This window comes from Anarhichas minor, unplaced genomic scaffold, assembly GCF_050575085.1.
Source record: "Anarhichas minor isolate MPS153535 unplaced genomic scaffold, ASM5057508v1 ptg000044l, whole genome shotgun sequence".
NCBI classification, from domain to species: Eukaryota; Metazoa; Chordata; class Actinopteri; order Perciformes; family Anarhichadidae; genus Anarhichas; species Anarhichas minor.
In genome coordinates, this window is record NW_027466490.1 from 816,436 (window position 1) to 835,809 (window position 19,374).

General features: G+C 36.4%; 1 protein-coding gene across 1 annotated transcript in view; it reads left to right on the plus strand.

The window, feature by feature from the left end:
* ptpro (protein tyrosine phosphatase receptor type O) overlaps positions 1–19,374 on the plus strand; it is a 45,617-nt gene that overhangs the window by 4,435 nt on the left and 21,808 nt on the right. The window contains exons 2-9 of the mRNA XM_076111255.1: positions 9,418–9,679; positions 10,183–10,338; positions 11,177–11,329; positions 11,709–12,209; positions 14,072–14,233; positions 16,802–16,998; positions 18,070–18,190; positions 18,888–19,081. Coding sequence (XP_075967370.1) covers positions 9,418–9,679; positions 10,183–10,338; positions 11,177–11,329; positions 11,709–12,209; positions 14,072–14,233; positions 16,802–16,998; positions 18,070–18,190; positions 18,888–19,081 — 1,746 coding nt within the window. The remainder of the gene's footprint in view (positions 1–9,417; positions 9,680–10,182; positions 10,339–11,176; positions 11,330–11,708; positions 12,210–14,071; positions 14,234–16,801; positions 16,999–18,069; positions 18,191–18,887; positions 19,082–19,374) is intronic.

The window sequence follows — 19,374 nt, forward strand, 5'->3', positions numbered from 1 at the left end:
ACTAAGTAGTTTAGTTGTCTCAACCTAAATGAGTAGTTTTGTTGTCTCAACCAAACTAAGTAGTTTAGTTGTCTAAACCTAACTTAGTAGTTTAGTTGTCTACACCTAACTAAGTTCTTTTGTTGTCTAAACCTAACTGAGTTGTTTAGTTGTCTAAACCTAACTGAGTAGTTTAGTTGTCTCAACCTGACTGAGTAGTTTAGTTGTCTCAATCTAAATAAATAGTTTAGTTGTCTCAACCTAACTAAGTAGTGTTATCTAAACCCAACTAGGTAGTTTAGTTGTCTCAACCCAACTAAGTAGTTTTGTTATCTAAACCTAACTGAATAGTTTAGTTGTCTACACCTAAGTTGTTTAGTTGTCTAAACCTAACTATGTTGTCTAAACCAACTTAAGTCGTGTTGTTGTCTAAACCTAACTGAGTAGTTTAATTGTCTCAACCAAACTAAGTAGTTTAGTTGTCTCAACCTAAATGAGTAGTTTTGTTGTCGAAACCTAAATGAGTAGTTTTGTTGTCTCAACCTAACTGAGTAGTTTTGTTGTCTAAACCTAACTGAGTAGTTTAGTTGTCTCAACCAAACTAAGTAGTTTAGTTGTCTCAACCTAAATGAGTAGTTTTGTTGTCGAAACCTAAATGAGTAGTTTTGTTGTCGAAACCTGAGTAGTTTAGTTGTCTAAACCAAACTAAGTAGTTTTGTTGAAGCTGTGAACGGTGAAGTTGGAAGTTTATATTTGAAAAGACTGTATTCATTTAAGGAGCAGAAATTAATTTTTGTTGCTTGTCTTTTGTGGGAAAACACACAAAAATATGGAGTAATTGTTTTTTAAAATATACAAACCGTTCACCAAGAGACACTACAGAGACATTAAAAATGTCCTCATATGTGACTTCAGTTCATGTTCGTCTTCGTCACTGACAGTTGATGGATGTAAAATCATCCGATCGCCGCAGTGTTTTCTGGAACTTTAAACCACAACTCATGGCCTTCAATAGCCATGAAGTCAATCAAACTTTATTTGTAAATCACCTCTGATAGACTTGGACAAACTACGTAGACACAGGTGAAGGATGAAGACAGATGTTTTTGAATAACGATAATGTCGATGTTGATTGATAGAAGCAGGTTGTTCCAGTTTGTTTGAATGAATATTGATTAAGTGTCTTATTTCATCAATGACCTAAATAAATAGTCTCTGATCGTGTGGACGTGGTTCACGGGCGGACGACGACATCAGCATCGTCTCCGTGGTGATGCCGGAATCGGACATAATGAGCATCTCCCCTCACCCGGCCTTTCATCTCTGTTGCCATGGCGACAGCAGAGCAGCGATGAATTGAATGAGTCGGCGTGGATGTTTTTATTGTCGTCTCTCTGAGGACGATGTCTGGTTATGTTTATGTAGAAAGATCTCTGTCCGTCAGCGCTGCTCACTGTTATTAATGTGTTTACTGATTTATACAAAGAAACAAAAGACAGTATTTAAACATTATAGATTCCCCAAAAGTCTCAAACAAAATAATTATGTATACACCAGTGCTCATCATCTTATTTTTGAATAAATACATATTTAAATGTCAAATGTAATTCAGTACACATTTTTAGTTCCTTTTCAAAACTGTTCCACAAATGAACTCCTTTGACTTTACATTTTTGTTTTGTAAACATAAATTCATCTGGAAGCATCTTATTTGTCACTTTGTTCATTAATTGCACAATTTTGATTCCCTCCAAATCTCTGATATTTATAATACGTTAGTTAATGCATTATTAATTGTTTGGATGATAATGTGATCTTATTACTTTAAACGAATTACATTGTCTTCAGCCTCTGCTGGACTCTGTGTTTACGGATAATTAGCTAATGTTAGCATGCTAACACACTAAGCTAAGGTGGTGAATGTAGTAAACGTTATTATCAACGTTGTCATTGTGAGCATGTTAGCATGCTAACATTAGCTAAGCTAAGGTGGTGAATGTAGTAAACGTTATTATTAACGTTGTCATTGTGAGCATGTTAGCATGCTAACATTAGCTAAGCTAAGGTGGTGAGTGTAGTAAACGTTATTATTAATGTTGTCATTGTGAGCATGTTACCATGCTAAGATAAGCTAAGCTAAGGTGGTGAATGTAGTAAACGTTGTTATCAACGTTGTCATTGTGAGTGTGTTAGCGTGCTAACATTAGCTAAGCTAAGGTGGTGAATGTAGTAAACGTTATCAACGTTGTCATTGTGAGCATGTTAGCATGCTAATGTAGCTCTGACTGAAATTACGTTGACACGAGACACACCAGAAAGAATTGCATATCATTTGCATAATAAGTTACATTATATCTACTTATTTGGTGACCAAAGGGAAGCATACGAATAAAGAAAAGAACTGAGCCTTGAGGAACCGACTTTGTGAACGCATCGTGGATTTTGTTGACAATAAGATAAATATTAAATAATTGTCCCAAACCGGGTGTTGTTGTTGTTGTTGCTCGCCCTGTCAGCGAGGAGTCGACTCTCCGTCACATTTAATGAAACAGCAGATATCATCAGACAGGAAATCAGCTGATCTGAGATCAGATAGAAGCAGAACTCGTCTCCAGTTATTAATATCGATGCTGTCAGAGACGCTTTTATTGATCGATATAAAAACATAAAGAGGAAATATAAAAGACTGGACTATTTACCAGGTAATAGTCAGACCCGGTCGGGAGTTCAGGGAGCCTGGGAGTTCTGAGACTTGTGATGAAATATTGTTTTTATTAGTTTGTTTTTCTTCTGTTTTCATGCGTTTGAAAAAGGAAAATTAGGTGGCTGAGGGAAAAGAAGAGGAGGAAGAGGAGGAGGAGGAAGAAGAGGAGGAGGAAGAGGAGGAGGAGGAGGAAGAGGGGGAGTCAGATTTGAAACTGGAGAGATTTAAGAGACTTATTAGAGCAGCCTGATAATAATGAATCACAGTAATCTAGTCTAGAGGTAACAAAAGCATGAACTCATTTCTCTGCATCTCTTTGAGACAGGATGTGCCTGATTTATTAAATGTTACGTGAAAAAAGTCAGTCCTTGAAGATTGTTTTATCTGTGAGTTAAAAGACGAATCCTGATCAAAGATATCTCAGAGATTCTTTACGGTGCTGCTGGATGCAGATCATAACATCTAGAGAAACTATATCATCAGATAACTGGTTTCTAGTAGAATAACTTCAGTTTAGTCTGAGTTTAACATCAGGAAGTTGCAGCTCATCCAGGTTGTTATGTCCTGAAGACTGCTTGAAGTTTAGCGAGCTGGTTGGTTTATCTTGATCGATAGATAGAACTGAGTATCATCTGCATAATAAAGAAAGTTTATTTATTAAAGTGTTTCTGATAGTAGATAGATATCTATTCAATAAAGTAGTACATGAAGTTGATGATTCTGAGTAATAGTCTGCTCTGACATCACAGAGAACCTATGTTTTAAGACTCACCACATTAACTGAGATTCTTTCAGAACGTCAAGTTTTTATGATGTTTGCTTTAATTTACTGGTTTGAGGGTTAAACTATGGAGCCAACGTCCTTTGATTTATTATTATTATCTTTATGTTTCAGTGTTTTATAGTTTCTGATGAAGACCTCCTTCCTGTTTCTTCTTGTTTTATAGCTAGTGATGAAGACTCTTCTTGTTTCAGAGTGTTTTATAGCTAGTGATGAAAACTCTTCTTGTGTCAGTGTTTTAGTGATGAAGACTTCTTGTTTCAGAGTGTTTTAGTGATGAAGACTCTTCCTGTTTCAGAGTGTTTAGTGATGAAGACTCTTCTTGTTTCAGAGTGTTTAGTGATGAAAACTCTTCTTGTTTCAGAGTGTTTTAGTGATGAAGACTCTTCCTGTTTCAGAGTGTTTAGTGATGAAGACTCTTCCTGTTTCAGAGTGTTTAGTGATGAAAACTCTTCTTGTTTCAGAGTGTTTTAGTGATGAAGACTCTTCCTGTTTCAGAGTGTTTAGTGATGAAGACTCTTCTTGTTTCAGAGTGTTTAGTGATGAAAACTATTCTTGTTTCAGAGTGTTTAGTGATGAAGACTCTTCTTGTTTCAGAGTGTTTTAGTGATGAAGACTCTTCCTGTTTCAGAGTGTTTAGTGATGAAGACTCTTCTTGTTTCAGAGTGTTTTAGTAATGAAGACTCTTCTTGTTTCAGAGTGTTTAGTGATGAAGACTCTCTTCCTGTTTCAGTGTTTTAGTCATGAAGACTGTCTTCTTATTTCAGAGTGTTTAGTGGTGAAGTCTCTCTTGTTGTTTCAGAGTGTTTTAGTAATGAAGACTCTTCTTGTTTCAGAGTGTTTTAGTGATGAAGACGCTCTTCTTGTTTCAGAGTGTTTATAGCTAGTGATGAAAACTCTTCTTGTTTCAGAGTGTTTAGTGATGAAGACTCTTCTTGTTCAGAGTGTTTTAGTGATGAAAACTCTCTTCTTGTTTCAGAGTGTTTTAGTGATGAAGACTCTCTTCTTGTTACAGAGTGTTTAGTGATGAAAACTCTCTTCTTGTTTCAGAGTGTTTAGTGATGAAGACTCTTCTTGTTTCAGAGTGTTTAGTGATGAAAACTCTCTTCTTGTTTCAGAGTGTTTAGTGATGAAGACTCTTCTTGTTTCAGAGTGTTTAGTGATGAAGACTCTTCTTGTTTCAGAGTGTTTAGTGATGAAGACTTTTCTTGTTTCAGAGTGTTTAGTGATGAAGACTCTTCTTGTTTCAGAGTGTTTTAGTGATGAAAACTCTTCTTGTTTCAGAGTGTTGAGTGATGAAGACTCTCTTCCTGTTTCAGAGTGTTTTAGTGATGAAGACTCTCTTCCTGTTTCAGAGTGTTTAGTGATGAAGACTCTCTTCTTGTGTCAGAGTGTTTTAGTAATGAAGACTCTCTTGTTGTTTCAGAGTGTTTAGTGATGAAGACTCTCTTTCTGTTTCAGAGTGTTTAGTGGTGAAGTCTCTTCTTGTGTCAGAGTGTTTTAGTGATGAAGACTCTCTTCTTGTTTCAGAGTGTTTAGTGATGAATACTCTTCTTGTTTCAGAGTGTTTTAGTGATGAAGACTCTCTTCTTGTTTCAGAGTGTTTAGTGATGAATACTCTTCTTGTTTCAGAGTGTTTAGTGATGAAAACTATTCTTGTTTCAGAGTGTTTAGTGATGAAGACTCTTCTTGTTTCAGAGTGTTTTAGTGATGAAGACTCTTCCTGTTTCAGAGTGTTTAGTGATGAAGACTCTTCTTGTTTCAGAGTGTTTTAGTAATGAAGACTCTTCTTGTTTCAGAGTGTTTAGTGATGAAGACTCTCTTCCTGTTTCAGTGTTTTAGTCATGAAGACTGTCTTCTTATTTCAGAGTGTTTAGTGGTGAAGTCTCTCTTGTTGTTTCAGAGTGTTTTAGTAATGAAGACTCTTCTTGTTTCAGAGTGTTTTAGTGATGAAGACGCTCTTCTTGTTTCAGAGTGTTTATAGCTAGTGATGAAAACTCTTCTTGTTTCAGAGTGTTTAGTGATGAAGACTCTTCTTGTTCAGTGTTTTAGTGATGAAAACTCTCTTCTTGTTTCAGAGTGTTTTAGTGATGAAGACTCTCTTCTTGTTACAGAGTGTTTAGTGATGAAAACTCTCTTCTTGTTTCAGAGTGTTTAGTGATGAAGACTCTTCTTGTTTCAGAGTGTTTAGTGATGAAAACTCTCTCCTTGTTTCAGAGTGTTTAGTGATGAAGACTCTTCTTGTTTCAGAGTGTTTAGTGATGAAGACTCTTCTTGTTTCAGAGTGTTTAGTGATGAAGACTTTTCTTGTTTCAGAGTGTTTAGTGATGAAGACTCTTCTTGTTTCAGAGTGTTTTAGTGATGAAAACTCTTCTTGTTTCAGAGTGTTGAGTGATGAAGACTCTCTTCCTGTTTCAGAGTGTTTTAGTGATGAAGACTCTCTTCCTGTTTCAGAGTGTTTAGTGATGAAGACTCTTCTTGTGTCAGAGTGTTTTAGTAATGAAGACTCTCTTGTTGTTTCAGAGTGTTTAGTGATGAAGACTCTCTTTCTGTTTCAGAGTGTTTAGTGGTGAAGTCTCTTCTTGTGTCAGAGTGTTTTAGTGATGAAGACTCTCTTCTTGTTTCAGAGTGTTTAGTGATGAATACTCTTCTTGTTTCAGAGTGTTTTAGTGATGAAGACTCTCTTCTTGTTTCAGAGTGTTTAGTGATGAATACTCTTCTTGTTTCAGAGTGTTTAGTGATGAAGACTCTTCCTGTTTCAGAGTGTTTAGTGATGAAGACTCTCTTCCTGTTTCAGAGTGTTCAGTGATGAATACTCCTCTTGTTTCATAGTGTTTTAGTGATGAAGACTCTTCTTGTTTCAGAGTGTTTAGTGATGAAGACTCTTCTTGTTTGAGTGTTTAGTGATGAAGACTTCTTGTTTCAGAGTGTTTAGTGATGAAGAATCTTCTTGTTTCAGAGTGTTTTAGTGATGAAGACTCTTCTTGTTTCATAGTGTTTAGTGATGAAGACTCTCTTCTTGTTTCAGAGTGTTTTAGTGATGAAGACTCTTCTTGTTTCAGAGTGTTTAGTGATGAAGACTCTTCTTGTTTCAGTGTTTAGTGATGAAGACTCTGTTCCTGTTTCAGAGTGTTTAGTGATGAAGACTCTCTTCTTGTTTCAGAGTGTTTAGTGATGAAGACTCTTCTTGTTTTAGAGTGTTTAGTGATGAAGACTCTTCTTGTTTCAGGGTGTTTAGTGATGAAGACTCTCTTCTTGTTTCAGAGTGTTTTAGTGATGAAGACTTCTTGTTTCAGAGTGTTTAGTGATGAAGACTCTGTTCCTGTTTCAGAGTGTTTAGTGATGAAAACTCTCTTCTTGTTTCAGAGTGTTTAGTGATGAAGACTCTCTTCTTGTTTCAGAGTGTTTAGTGATGAATACTCTTCTTGTTTCAGAGTGTTTAGTGATGAAGACTCTCTTCCTGTTTCAGAGTGTTTAGTGATGAAGACTCTTCTTGTTTCATAGTGTTTTAGTGATGAAGACTCTTCTTGTTTCAGAGTGTTTAGTGATGAAGACTCTTCTTGTTTGAGTGTTTAGTGATGAAGACTCTTCTTGTTTCAGAGTGTTTAGTGATGAAGACTCTTCTTGTTTCATAGTGTTTAGTGATGAAGACTCTCTTCTTGTTTCAGAGTGTTTTAGTGATGAAGACTCTTCTTGTTTCAGAGTGTTTAGTGATGAAGACTCTTCTTGTTTCAGTGTTTAGTGATGAAGACTCTGTTCCTGTTTCAGAGTGTTTAGTGATGAAGACTCTCTTCTTGTTTCAGAGTGTTTAGTGATGAAGACTCTTCTTGTTTCAGAGTGTTTAGTGATGAAGACTCTTCTTGTTTCAGAGTGTTTAGTGATGAAGACTCTCTTCTTGTTTCAGAGTGTTTTAGTGATGAAGACTTCTTGTTTCAGAGTGTTTAGTGATGAAGACTCTGTTCCTGTTTCAGAGTGTTTAGTGATGAAAACTCTCTTCTTGTTTCAGAGTGTTTAGTGATGAAGACTCTCTTCTTGTTTCAGAGTGTTTAGTGATGAATACTCTTCTTGTTTTAGAGTGTTTAGTGATGAAGACTCTCTTCCTGTTTCAGAGTGTTTAGTGATGAAGACTCTTCTTGTTTCATAGTGTTTTAGTGATGAAGACTCTTCTTGTTTCAGACTGTTTAGTGATGAAGACTCTTCTTGTTTGAGTGTTTAGTGATGAAGACTCTTCTTGTTTCAGAGTGTTTAGTGATGAAGACTCTTCTTGTTTCAGTGTTTTAGTGATGAAGACTCTCTTCTTGTTTCATAGTGTTTTAGTGATGAAGACTCTTCTTGTTTCAGAGTGTTTAGTGATGAAGACTCTTCTTGTATGAGTGTTTATTGATGAAGACTCTTCTTGTTTCAGTGTTTTAGTGATGAAGACTCTCTTCCTGTTTCAGAGTGTTTAGTGGTGAAGACTCTTCTTGTTTCAGAGTGTTTAGTGATGAAGACTCTCTTCTTGTTTCAGAGTGTTTAGTGATGAAGACTCTCTTCTTGTTTCAGAGTGTTTAGTGATGAAGACTCTCTTCCTGTTTCAGAGTGTTTAGTGATGAAGACTCTTCTTGTTTCATAGTGTTTTAGTGATGAAGACTCTTCTTGTTTCAGAGTGTTTAGTGATGAAGACTCTTCTTGTTTGAGTGTTTAGTGATGAAGACTCTTCTTGTTTCAGAGTGTTTAGTGATGAAGACTCTCTTCTTGTTTCAGAGTGTTTTAGTGATGAAGACTCTTCTTGTTTCAGAGTGTTTAGTGATGAAGACTCTTCTTGTTTCAGTGTTTAGTGATGAAGACTCTGTTCCTGTTTCAGAGTGTTTAGTGATGAAGACTCTCTTCTTGTTTCAGAGTGTTTAGTGATGAAGACTCTCTTCTTGTTTCAGAGTGTTTAGTGATGAAGACTCTTCTTGTTTCAGTGTTTAGTGATGAAGACTCTCTTCTTGTTTCAGAGTGTTTAGTGATGAAGACTCTCTTCTTGTTTCAGACTGTTTAGTGATGAAGACTCTTCTTGTTTGAGTGTTTAGTGATGAAGACTCTTCTTGTTTCAGAGTGTTTAGTGATGAAGACTCTTCTTGTTTCAGTGTTTTAGTGATGAAGACTCTCTTCTTGTTTCATAGTGTTTTAGTGATGAAGACTCTTCTTGTTTCAGAGTGTTTAGTGATGAAGACTCTTCTTGTATGAGTGTTTATTGATGAAGACTCTTCTTGTTTCAGTGTTTTAGTGATGAAGACTCTCTTCCTGTTTCAGAGTGTTTAGTGGTGAAGACTCTTCTTGTTTCAGAGTGTTTAGTGATGAAGACTCTCTTCTTGTTTCAGAGTGTTTAGTGATGAAGACTCTCTTCTTGTTTCAGAGTGTTTAGTGATGAAGACTCTCTTCCTGTTTCAGAGTGTTTAGTGATGAAGACTCTTCTTGTTTCATAGTGTTTTAGTGATGAAGACTCTTGTTTCAGAGTGTTTAGTGATGAAGACTCTTCTTGTTTGAGTGTTTAGTGATGAAGACTCTTCTTGTTTCAGAGTGTTTAGTGATGAAGACTCTCTTCTTGTTTCAGAGTGTTTTAGTGATGAAGACTCTTCTTGTTTCAGAGTGTTTAGTGATGAAGACTCTTCTTGTTTCAGTGTTTAGTGATGAAGACTCTGTTCCTGTTTCAGAGTGTTTAGTGATGAAGACTCTCTTCTTGTTTCAGAGTGTTTAGTGATGAAGACTCTCTTCTTGTTTCAGAGTGTTTAGTGATGAAGACTCTTCTTGTTTCAGTGTTTAGTGATGAAGACTCTCTTCTTGTTTCAGAGTGTTTAGTGATGAAGACTCTCTTCTTGTTTCAGAGTGTTTAGTGATGAAGACTCTCTTCCTGTTTCAGAGTGTTTAGTGATGAAGACTCTCTTCTTGTTTCAGAGTGTTTTAGTGATGAAGACTCTTCTCGTTTCAGAGCGTGACATCCTTCCAGGTGTCTCTAAACGATGAAGGTCTGATCGTAGCGAGACTCGAGCGTTCGGACCTCCAGGACAACGTGACGGCGTTCGCCGCTCAGCTGTCCGGAGAGCCTCGACTGATCCTGGTCCAGTTCCTGAACACCAGTGAGCCTCTGGTGTTCAACACGTCCTTCCACGGTCTCTGCTACACGGTGGGACTGCTGGTGAAACTGGGACAGACCTGGTCCAGACCCGTCAAGACCATCCCGGTGCTCACCAGTAAGACACCGGAGTCCTCGGAGTGGATCACCTCATCATTCAATGTTCATCTTCTTTGTAAAATATATATATTTGTGTTGGTACATATGATGTAAATTAATCTTATAATATTTTACCCTAAAACTTCATTAATTTAACCATTTGCTGTTCTGTAATTAAGTATTTGAATATTTTAGATTAGATTTTAGGAGTATGGCCAAATAACATGAAAAAGCCTATTATTATTATTTAATAGATAAAACCCATTAATTATATATAATGATTGAGGATCTTGAGTTATATTGAAGTGTTTTTATTAAACACTATTATTAATGATCCTTGTTTCATAAACTAAATTCATTATATTTTCATAGGTTTGCGTATTAATACGGACATCATTTAGGATTTTAATGTCTTTCAAGAGGAGAACCTACGTTTGACATTTATACCAGAAGCACATTTGACATAATCAACATGTGAATATTTTATATTTGTATTTAAAGTGTGTTGTTTTGTCTCCTCAGAACCACTTCCTGTCCACAGAGTCCACATCTCAGACTATAAAGAGTCTCCAGAGACCGGCGTCGTGTTTCAGATGGAACCTCCAGCAGGAAACGTCTTCAGCAGAGTGAACATCAGCTTCACCGAAGGACCGGAGCGCCGCTCCATGCTCTACAAAGGTACACATATTATATATAGATATTACATATACATAGATAAACACTACTACATACGTCTACTACATCTTAATTTAATTTACATCTGTGATGTCGTTTTTAGACATTTAATATTATTATAGCTGTGTTTTACCCTATTATCATTTATTATCAGTTTATTAACACTTGAAGTTGTTAACAAATACATAGACTTAATTCTGCCCATTACAGAGTGTTATTAACCAGTTATTACATGTTTATACACTGACTATTATACATGATGGAACCTTGATTCCTTCCGTCAATTCTAGCATTTTCTTTTCATCTCAAAGTTGAACAACAGAAATGACTTCTCTGAGCTTTTTAACCCATCACTTCCTGTATGTCCTTCACAATAAATGCCCTCTAATGTGAAGGTAGTGGAAGACTTTTACTGTGAAACCAGAAGTTTACTGGTCAATGTAGCAGATACCAAATACTAGCTGAATGTAATCTTTGTAAAGTGTATTTTCTGAACTTTCCTGCAAACATTACATATATATATATACCAAATATATTGTATTATGTGTTTAACAGAGTTCAATAAAGCAGAATAGTGTTAATAAAACGTAAAATAACTGCAAATGAACGCTCCAGACAGCGGGTTGTGTTGGGAGCCATTTGTTTACTTCTTTCTACTCTAAAGAAGATAATACAGTAACACAGGATCATCAGGTTCTAGTACTTGTTGTACTTTTACTTTATTAAAATGTTGAACACAGTACTTTCTCTTGTTCTGGACTGTTTTACTGTGTTTATGCTTCTTTCTCTGATTAGAGTTTAAAGAGTTTCATTGAATGATCTTTGTTTTGTGTCGTCGTAGATTTCTACAAAGGGAAGACGGTGTTCAAACACTGGTTACCTGGCGTGTGTTACCGTAACATCACCTTCCAGCTGATCTCTGAGGTCACAGTGTACCAGATGGCCCTGGTGACACACAGTGACATCACACACTCACCTGTGCACCACAGGACAGGTGAGACACTGAGACATCACACACTTGTCTTGTCGTGGTCTCACCTGTCCCCCTCTGTTCTGGTCTCACCTGTCTTGTTGTGGTCTCACCTGTCTTGTCGTGGTCTCACCTGTCCCCCTCTGTTGTGGTTTCACCTGTCTTGTCGTGGTCTCACCTGTCCCCCTCTGTTCTGGTCTCACCTGTCTTGTCGTGGTCTCACCTGTCCCCCTCTGTTCTGGTCTCACCTGTCCCCCTCTGTTGTGGTCTCACCTGTCTTGTTGTGGTCTCACCTGTCTTGTTGTGGTCTCACCTGTCTTGTCGTGGTCTCACCTGTCCCCCTCTGTTCTGGTCTCACCTGTCTTGTTGTGGTCTCACCTGTCCCCCTCTGTTCTGGTCCCAGTGCCCTACCCCCCTCTCAACATTTCCCATAAGATCGTGCACCTGAGCCAGAGGACGCTGCCGGGTAAAGCCCCAGACGTGGTTCCTCCTGAGGGGGGCGAGGAGATCCAGCGAGCCTCCCGTCAAGCCCGGGACGTCCCGCCGATAGAGGAGCAGCAGGAGGAGGAGAACACCTCAGAGGAGGTGGTGGGAGCTGTCAATTGGGTTCCCTTCAGCCCAACACAAAACCTGACAGGCATCAACGCCGTGAACGAGTCGACGGAGACTCAGAGCTACTGGCTGGACCCGACCGACCCGTCTCCTGCAGACAGGGAGGAGGAGTTCGTTAACGCCGTGGTGTCGGAGTACGAGGACTCCAACGAGCCCGGTTCAGCCATGGGTCTCCCCCCCGAAGCCCCCGTCCTGCCCACCAAACTGCCCCCCATCCTGCTGGAGCTGCGCTGGCTGCCCCCCAGACCTCTGACCAGCTACGACGGCTTCAACGTCTACATCTACAGAGAAGGTTCAACGAAGGGAACCGCATGATAATAATAATAATAATTATTATTATTATAACAATAATAACAACAATAATAATACGTAATAATAATAATATAATAATAGTAATAATATAATAACAATAATACTATTAATATAATAATAATATAATAATAATAATTATTATTATTATTATAACAATAATAACAACAATAATAATACGTAATCATAACAATAATATAATAATAGTAATAATGTAATAACAATAATACTATTAATATAATAATAATATAATAATTATTATTATCATTATTATTAATAATAATAATAATTATTATTATAATAATAACAATAATAAGCTGGGCAACAATTAAAATATTTAATCGTGATTAATCTCATTGTTATGGCAAAGTTCAATAATGAATTCAAAAGTAGTGTATTGCGCACTTTTATTTTAAAAGTACTGCTATATGAACAAAAGGGCAATAACATTTGGTTCACGAGATGCAGGTAGCATGTTTTATACTTAATGTGAATATAATTCATACTTTGTTGGCATCTTATTCTGAAAACCGGATGTTCGTCTGAAGAAACCGGATGTTGTCTCACGTTAATCTTTCCGCTAACTTTCAAAGTCCTTCTCTCGCTCCCGATCTGTGCCGTTTAAATGCGTTTACCGTGAATGTCAGCATATAGGTGCACTAACATGTAAGTGTCTGCTGAGTTGACCACGGAGATCTGAGTGTCTGCTGACTTTACCGCAGCGATGTCCAGTAGTCTCCAGGGAGAGCAACAGCTGGTGCAGCTTCTCTCTTTATTTCTGCCCCACCCCCTCGACCAGAAGCGGAAGTCGCCTTTTCTCTACGGCAACCCTGAAGGGACATCATATCTCCAATATAAAACGATAAACATGAGACAGTCTGTTACAATAATAATAAATTAAAAATACTTACCTGTTTTTTTTTGTTTTTTTGTTGTTGTTTTTTAATTATTATTATTATTATTTATTTTTTTCATCTCAAAAGGCTCAAGGACACACACACACACACACATACACACACACACACACAGGATGTTTGCTGGCTTTTATCCCACTGTTCTTCTCATCCTCTTGTTGTTATGTCTATGTATTGTCTCTTGTCTTTCAATAAAAAAAATAAAAATAAATAATAAATTTAAACGCGCGGTAAAATAATTGTCGGCGTTAATTAATGAATGCGTTAACGCGATAATAACGCGTTAACTTGCCCAGCACTAATAATAATAATAATATAATAATAGTAATAATATAATAACAATAATACTATTAATATAATAATAATAATAATTATTATTATTATAATTATTATTGTTATTATTATTATAATAATGGTTATAATAGATTTATGTGTAAGGAGCTTTTTAAATCATTAAATCAACAACGTGCTTTGTAGGATTAAAACTAAAACTGAGAATAAAACAAGGGTGTGAAATCAATACAGAATAAAATGTAATTAAAAAGTAAAATAGAAATGATTGAAAATTAGAAAAATAAAATACATAAAAACAAACTCAGTAGAATATATTAATAAACACAAAAACTTAATTTTGTTCATTGAGTTATTTTGAAGTCTAATAATCAATTCATGACGTGAAACGTTGAATAATACATTTTTCAGCAAAACTTCCGTTTCCAGCTTCTGAAATATAAATGTTTTTAGGAAAGTAAAGTGAAAATATAACATTTATCTATAACTATTGATTAATGAATTGAGTAAATAGTTTATTAATTAGTTCTGGATTAATCTCTACTTTTTTACAAAAAACAATTTTTTAATTGAACAAAAGAACCAAAGTTGTTACATATTGACACAGACTCGTACTCACCTGTGCTCTTGTGTTTCTCAGGTAACTCTACAGAAACAGCCACCGTGGATGAAAACACTCACGAGTTCTTCACCGAGTTAACGGAGCCGGGAACGTACCGAGTCCAGGTCACCACGCTGAGCTCGTCTGGAGACTGTGAGGCCCGAGAGAGCGCCGCCGACACCGGCTTCACCTTCTACCTCAGTACGTAACCAGATAACCTCATGTGTCACAGTAATACTAGATAAACTAGTTTATAGCACCATAATAAACTAGTTTATAGCACCATAATAAACCAGTTTATAGCACCATAATAAACCAGTTCATAGCACCACAATAAACTAGTTTATAGCACATAATAAACCAGTTTATACCATCATAATAAACCAGTTTATAGCACCATAATAAACTAGTTTATACCACCATAATAAACTAGTTTATAGCACCATAATAAACTAGTTTATACCACCATAATAAACCAGTTTATAGCACCATAATAAACTAGTTTATAGCACCATAATAAACTAGTTTATAGCCCCATAATAAACTAGTTTATAGCACCATAATAAACCAGTTTATAGCACCATAATAAACTAGTTTATACCAGCATAATAAACTAGTTTATAGCACCATAATAAACTAGTTTATACCACCATAATAAACTAGTTTATATCACCATAATAAACCAGTTCATAGCACCATAATAAACTAGTTTATAGCACCATAATAAACCAGTTTATAGCACCATAATAAACTAGTTTATAGCACCATAATAAACCAGTTTATACCACCATAATAAACCAGTTTATAGCACCATAATAAACTAGTTTATAGCACCATAATAAACTAGTTTATACCAGCATAATAAACCAGTTTATAGCACCATAATAAACTAGTTTATACCAGCATAATAAACTAGTTTATAGCACCATAATAAACTAGTTTATACCACCATAATAAACTAGTTTATATCACCATAATAAACCAGTTCATAGCACCATAATAAACTAGTTTATAGCACCATAATAAACCAGTTTATAGCACCATAATAAACTAGTTTATAGCACCATAATAAACCAGTTTATACCACCATAATAAACCAGTTTATAGCACCATAATAAACTAGTTTATAGCACCATAATAAACTAGTTTATACCAGCATAATAAACTAGTTTATACCACCATAATAAACCAGTTTATAGCACCATAATAAACTAGTTTATAGCACCATAATAAACTAGTTTATACCAGCATAATGAACTAGTTTATACCACCATAATAAACCAGTTTATAGCACCATAATAAACTAGTTTATACCACCATAATAAACCAGTTCATACCACCATAATAAACTAGTTTATACCACCATAATAAACTAGTTTATATCACCATAATAAACTAGTTTATACCACCATAATAAACCAGTTTATAGCACCATAATAAACTAGTTTATACCACCATAATAAACCAGTTTATAGCACCATAATAAACTAGTTTATACCGCCATAATAAACCAGTTTATAGCGCCATAATAAACCAGTTTATAGCGCCATAACAAACCAGTTTATACCGCCATAACAAACTAGTTTATACCACCATAATAAACTAGTTTATACCACCATAATAAACTAGTTTATAGCACCATAATAAACTAGTTTATACCACCATAATAAACTAGTTTATACCGCCATAATAAACTAGTTTATAGCGCCATAATAAACTAGTTTATAGCGCCATAATAAACTAATTTATAGCGCCATAATAAACCAGTTTATAGCGCCATAACAAACCAGTTCATAGCGCCATAATAAACCAGTTTATACCGCCATAATAAACTAGTTTATACCACCATAATAAACTAGTTTATACCACCATAATAAACCAGTTTATAGCGCCATAACAAACCAGTTTATACCGCCACAATAAACCAGTTTATAGCACCACAATAAACCAGTTTATAGCACCACAATAAACCAGTTTATACCACCACAATAAACTAGTTTATACCACTATAATAAACTAGTTTATAGCACCATAATAAACTAGTTTATACCACCATAATAAACCAGTTTATAGCACCATAATAAACTAGTTTATACCACCATAATAAACCAGTTTATAGCGCCATAATAAACTAGTTTATAGCGCCATAATAAACTAGTTTATACCGCCATAATAAACTAGTTTATAGCGCCATAATAAACTAGTTTATACCACCATAATAAACTAGTTTATACCGCCATAATAAACTAGTTTATAGCGCCATAATAAACTAGTTTATAGCGCCATAATAAACTAATTTATAGCGCCATAATAAACCAGTTTATAGCGCCATAACAAACCAGTTCATAGCGCCATAATAAACCAGTTTATACCGCCATAATAAACTAGTTTATACCGCCATAATAAACTAGTTTATACCACCATAATAAACTAGTTTATACCACCATAATAAACCAGTTTATAGCGCCATAACAAACCAGTTTATACCGCCACAATAAACCAGTTTATAGCACCACAATAAACCAGTTTATAGCACCACAATAAACCAGTTTATACCACCATAATAAACTAGTTTATACCACTATAATAAACTAGTTTATAGCACCATAATAAACTAGTTTATACCACCATAATAAACCAGTTTATAGCACCATAATAAACTAGTTTATACCACCATAATAAACCAGTTTATAGCGCCATAATAAACTAGTTTATAGCGCCATAATAAACCAGTTTATAGCGCCATAATAAACCAGTACTGTGTTCCAGGTCCTGGTGGTGAGTTGCTGGAGGATCTCCGTGAGCGTCCTCAGGCCGTCAGCGTCAGACTGCTGGACTCAAGCACCGCCGTGGTCTCCTGGACTCCGTCCTCAGAGGACCACAACGGCAGCCTGGTGTCGGTGGTTTCTACCACCTGCCTCAGACCGAGTCTTAGCCAGAGGATGGAGAGCACGTACTGCAGCGAGGTGACACTGATCAATACTCGAGATTCTCTTCATCCAACCATAACAACATGGACGCTACAGAGCTCCATCAACCAACACTGATTATACAAACATAGAAAATAACATCGAATAGTGAAGAAATAACTTTAAGCAGTTCTTTATTGATCATATTTACTTATGATTTAATGGGTATTAAAGACAGAAGCTGTAGTGTTTCTGAGCACCAGAGTCCCTTTAGAAAACCTCTGATTTTGCTCAGTCCTGGTTCTGGTTCTGGTTCTGGGACCCTGTTGCTCTGATGATGAGCATTAAGATTATCTTTAGTCTTCTCTCTGATGATCTGGTTTACTTGTGTCGATGAAAGACTTTCATAACTGGTTAAAAGTTCCTCTCAGGAACTTAAAGGGATGAATTCATGTTAAAACTGAACTGATAACATGAAAACTGCCCCTGAACATATATTCATATTTTATTCATAAGAAATAAATTTGTATTAATTTCTTATGAATAAAATATGAATCCCATCAACACAGAGATGTTATCCTCCCAAATAAAGACTGAAGTCTCACGAGACAGTAACGTGAGACTCTTATGTTGAACTCTGAGGTTTGAACGTCTCAGACTGTTGTTCATAAAACTGTTTATTCATATTTATCACTCTATTTGTTCACAAGACTTTAGGTTTTAATGAAACTCTGTTGTTCCAATCAACAAGTTCTTCTGACTCATATTGTTAAAATATGAGTCAGAATATTTGATCTGAAAAGTCAGAATGTTATAAAATGATATCAAACGATTTAATATCGCAGTATTAAACTAAACACTTTGTTCTCAGATTAACACAGCAGCAATAGTTATAAATGTTTGATTGTTAATTACAACTTTATAATATAGTTTTTTCTTGTGATTTTAACTTTATTTAGTTTTTTCTTCTAAACTCATAAAACTATGAATTTGTTTTCAAAATATTTTAGCTCATAAAACTGCAACTTTTTTCTCAAAATATCAAAATAACAGTCTTGTTTTCTGGGTTTAGCTTAGCAGCTCCACGTTTGTGTTTTTATTGTTTTATTGTTTTTAACGTTTGTACAGGAAAACTCAACGAGTGACATCATCAGTAGCCTGACCCCCGGAGCTCAGTACAGAGTGGTCGTCTATCACACCAACGGACCGCTGACGAGTCCTCCGTCTGAGCCCGTCATCATCGACATCGGTCTGTACTAGTAGAGATATTAATAAATATGATCGGGTACAATATTTACATATATTTACTGCCTTCTGGGTGTGTTTGATAATAAATATCAGTGCTGAAGATCTTACACTGATATTTAAGGGCCTTTAAACCCTCAAATTAATATACTTGTATTTCTTATCAAAATTATAATATAAGAAGATAAATAAAACAATTACACAACACATGAAGAAGTAGAGAGAACTGCAGTTAATCCAGAGCTTTAAAGACTTTTTTTAGGTTTTGTTTTTCCTTAATAAAGTGTCCTTTGTGTGTGTGTGTGTGTCTGTCTGTCTGTGTGTGTCTGTCTGTCTGTGTGTGTGTGTGTGTCTGTCTGTGTGTGTGTGTGTCTGTGTGTGTGTGTGTGTGTCTGTCTGTGCGTGTGTGTGTCTATGTGTGTGTGTGTGTCTGTGTCTGTCTGTGTCTGTGTGTGTGTGTCTGTATCTGTCTGTGTGTGTGTGTGTCTGACTGTCTGTCTGTGTGTGTGTGTCTGTGTGTGTGTGTCTGTCTGTGTGTGTGTGTGTCTGTCTGTGTGTGTGTCTCTGTGTGTGTCTGTCTGTGTGTGTGTGAGTGACTGTGTGTGTGTGAGTGACTGTGTGTGTGTGTGTGTGTGTGTGTGTGTGTGTGTGTGTGTGTGTGTGTGTGTGTGTGTGTGTGTGTGTGTGTGTGTGTCTCTCAGAGCCCACAGGTGTGCTGCAGCTGGCCGTCTACCCTCTGAGTCCTACAGCAGTGATCCTGAGCTGGCAGCGTCCGTATCACGTCTCCTTCAGGAAGTTCGTCCTTCAGACGTTCTTCTTCAACCCGGTGACGCTGAGCTCAGAGTGGACGACGTACTACGAGATCTCTGCTACGGCCTCAGTCATCGCCTCTGTGGTAACACACACACACACACACCTTGGTATCAATAGACTGTCATGGCAGGCTGGGGGTGAAGTTGTATTCTTCTTTTATAAACTCGGGTAACTCTTCATCAAAATCAAAAGTCCAAAACAAAGAAAAGCGTCCAAGTGGAGATGATGGTTCTTTAAACAGTAGAACGTAGAACATCTGTTCCTCAGGCTACAGGTCTTCTTTGGTTCTGTACTTTACTTTAAGCCGTTCTCAATCAGGTGGCTTAAACACCCACACCTGGGTGAGCGGTGAGGCATTCTGGAGCTGTAGTGTGT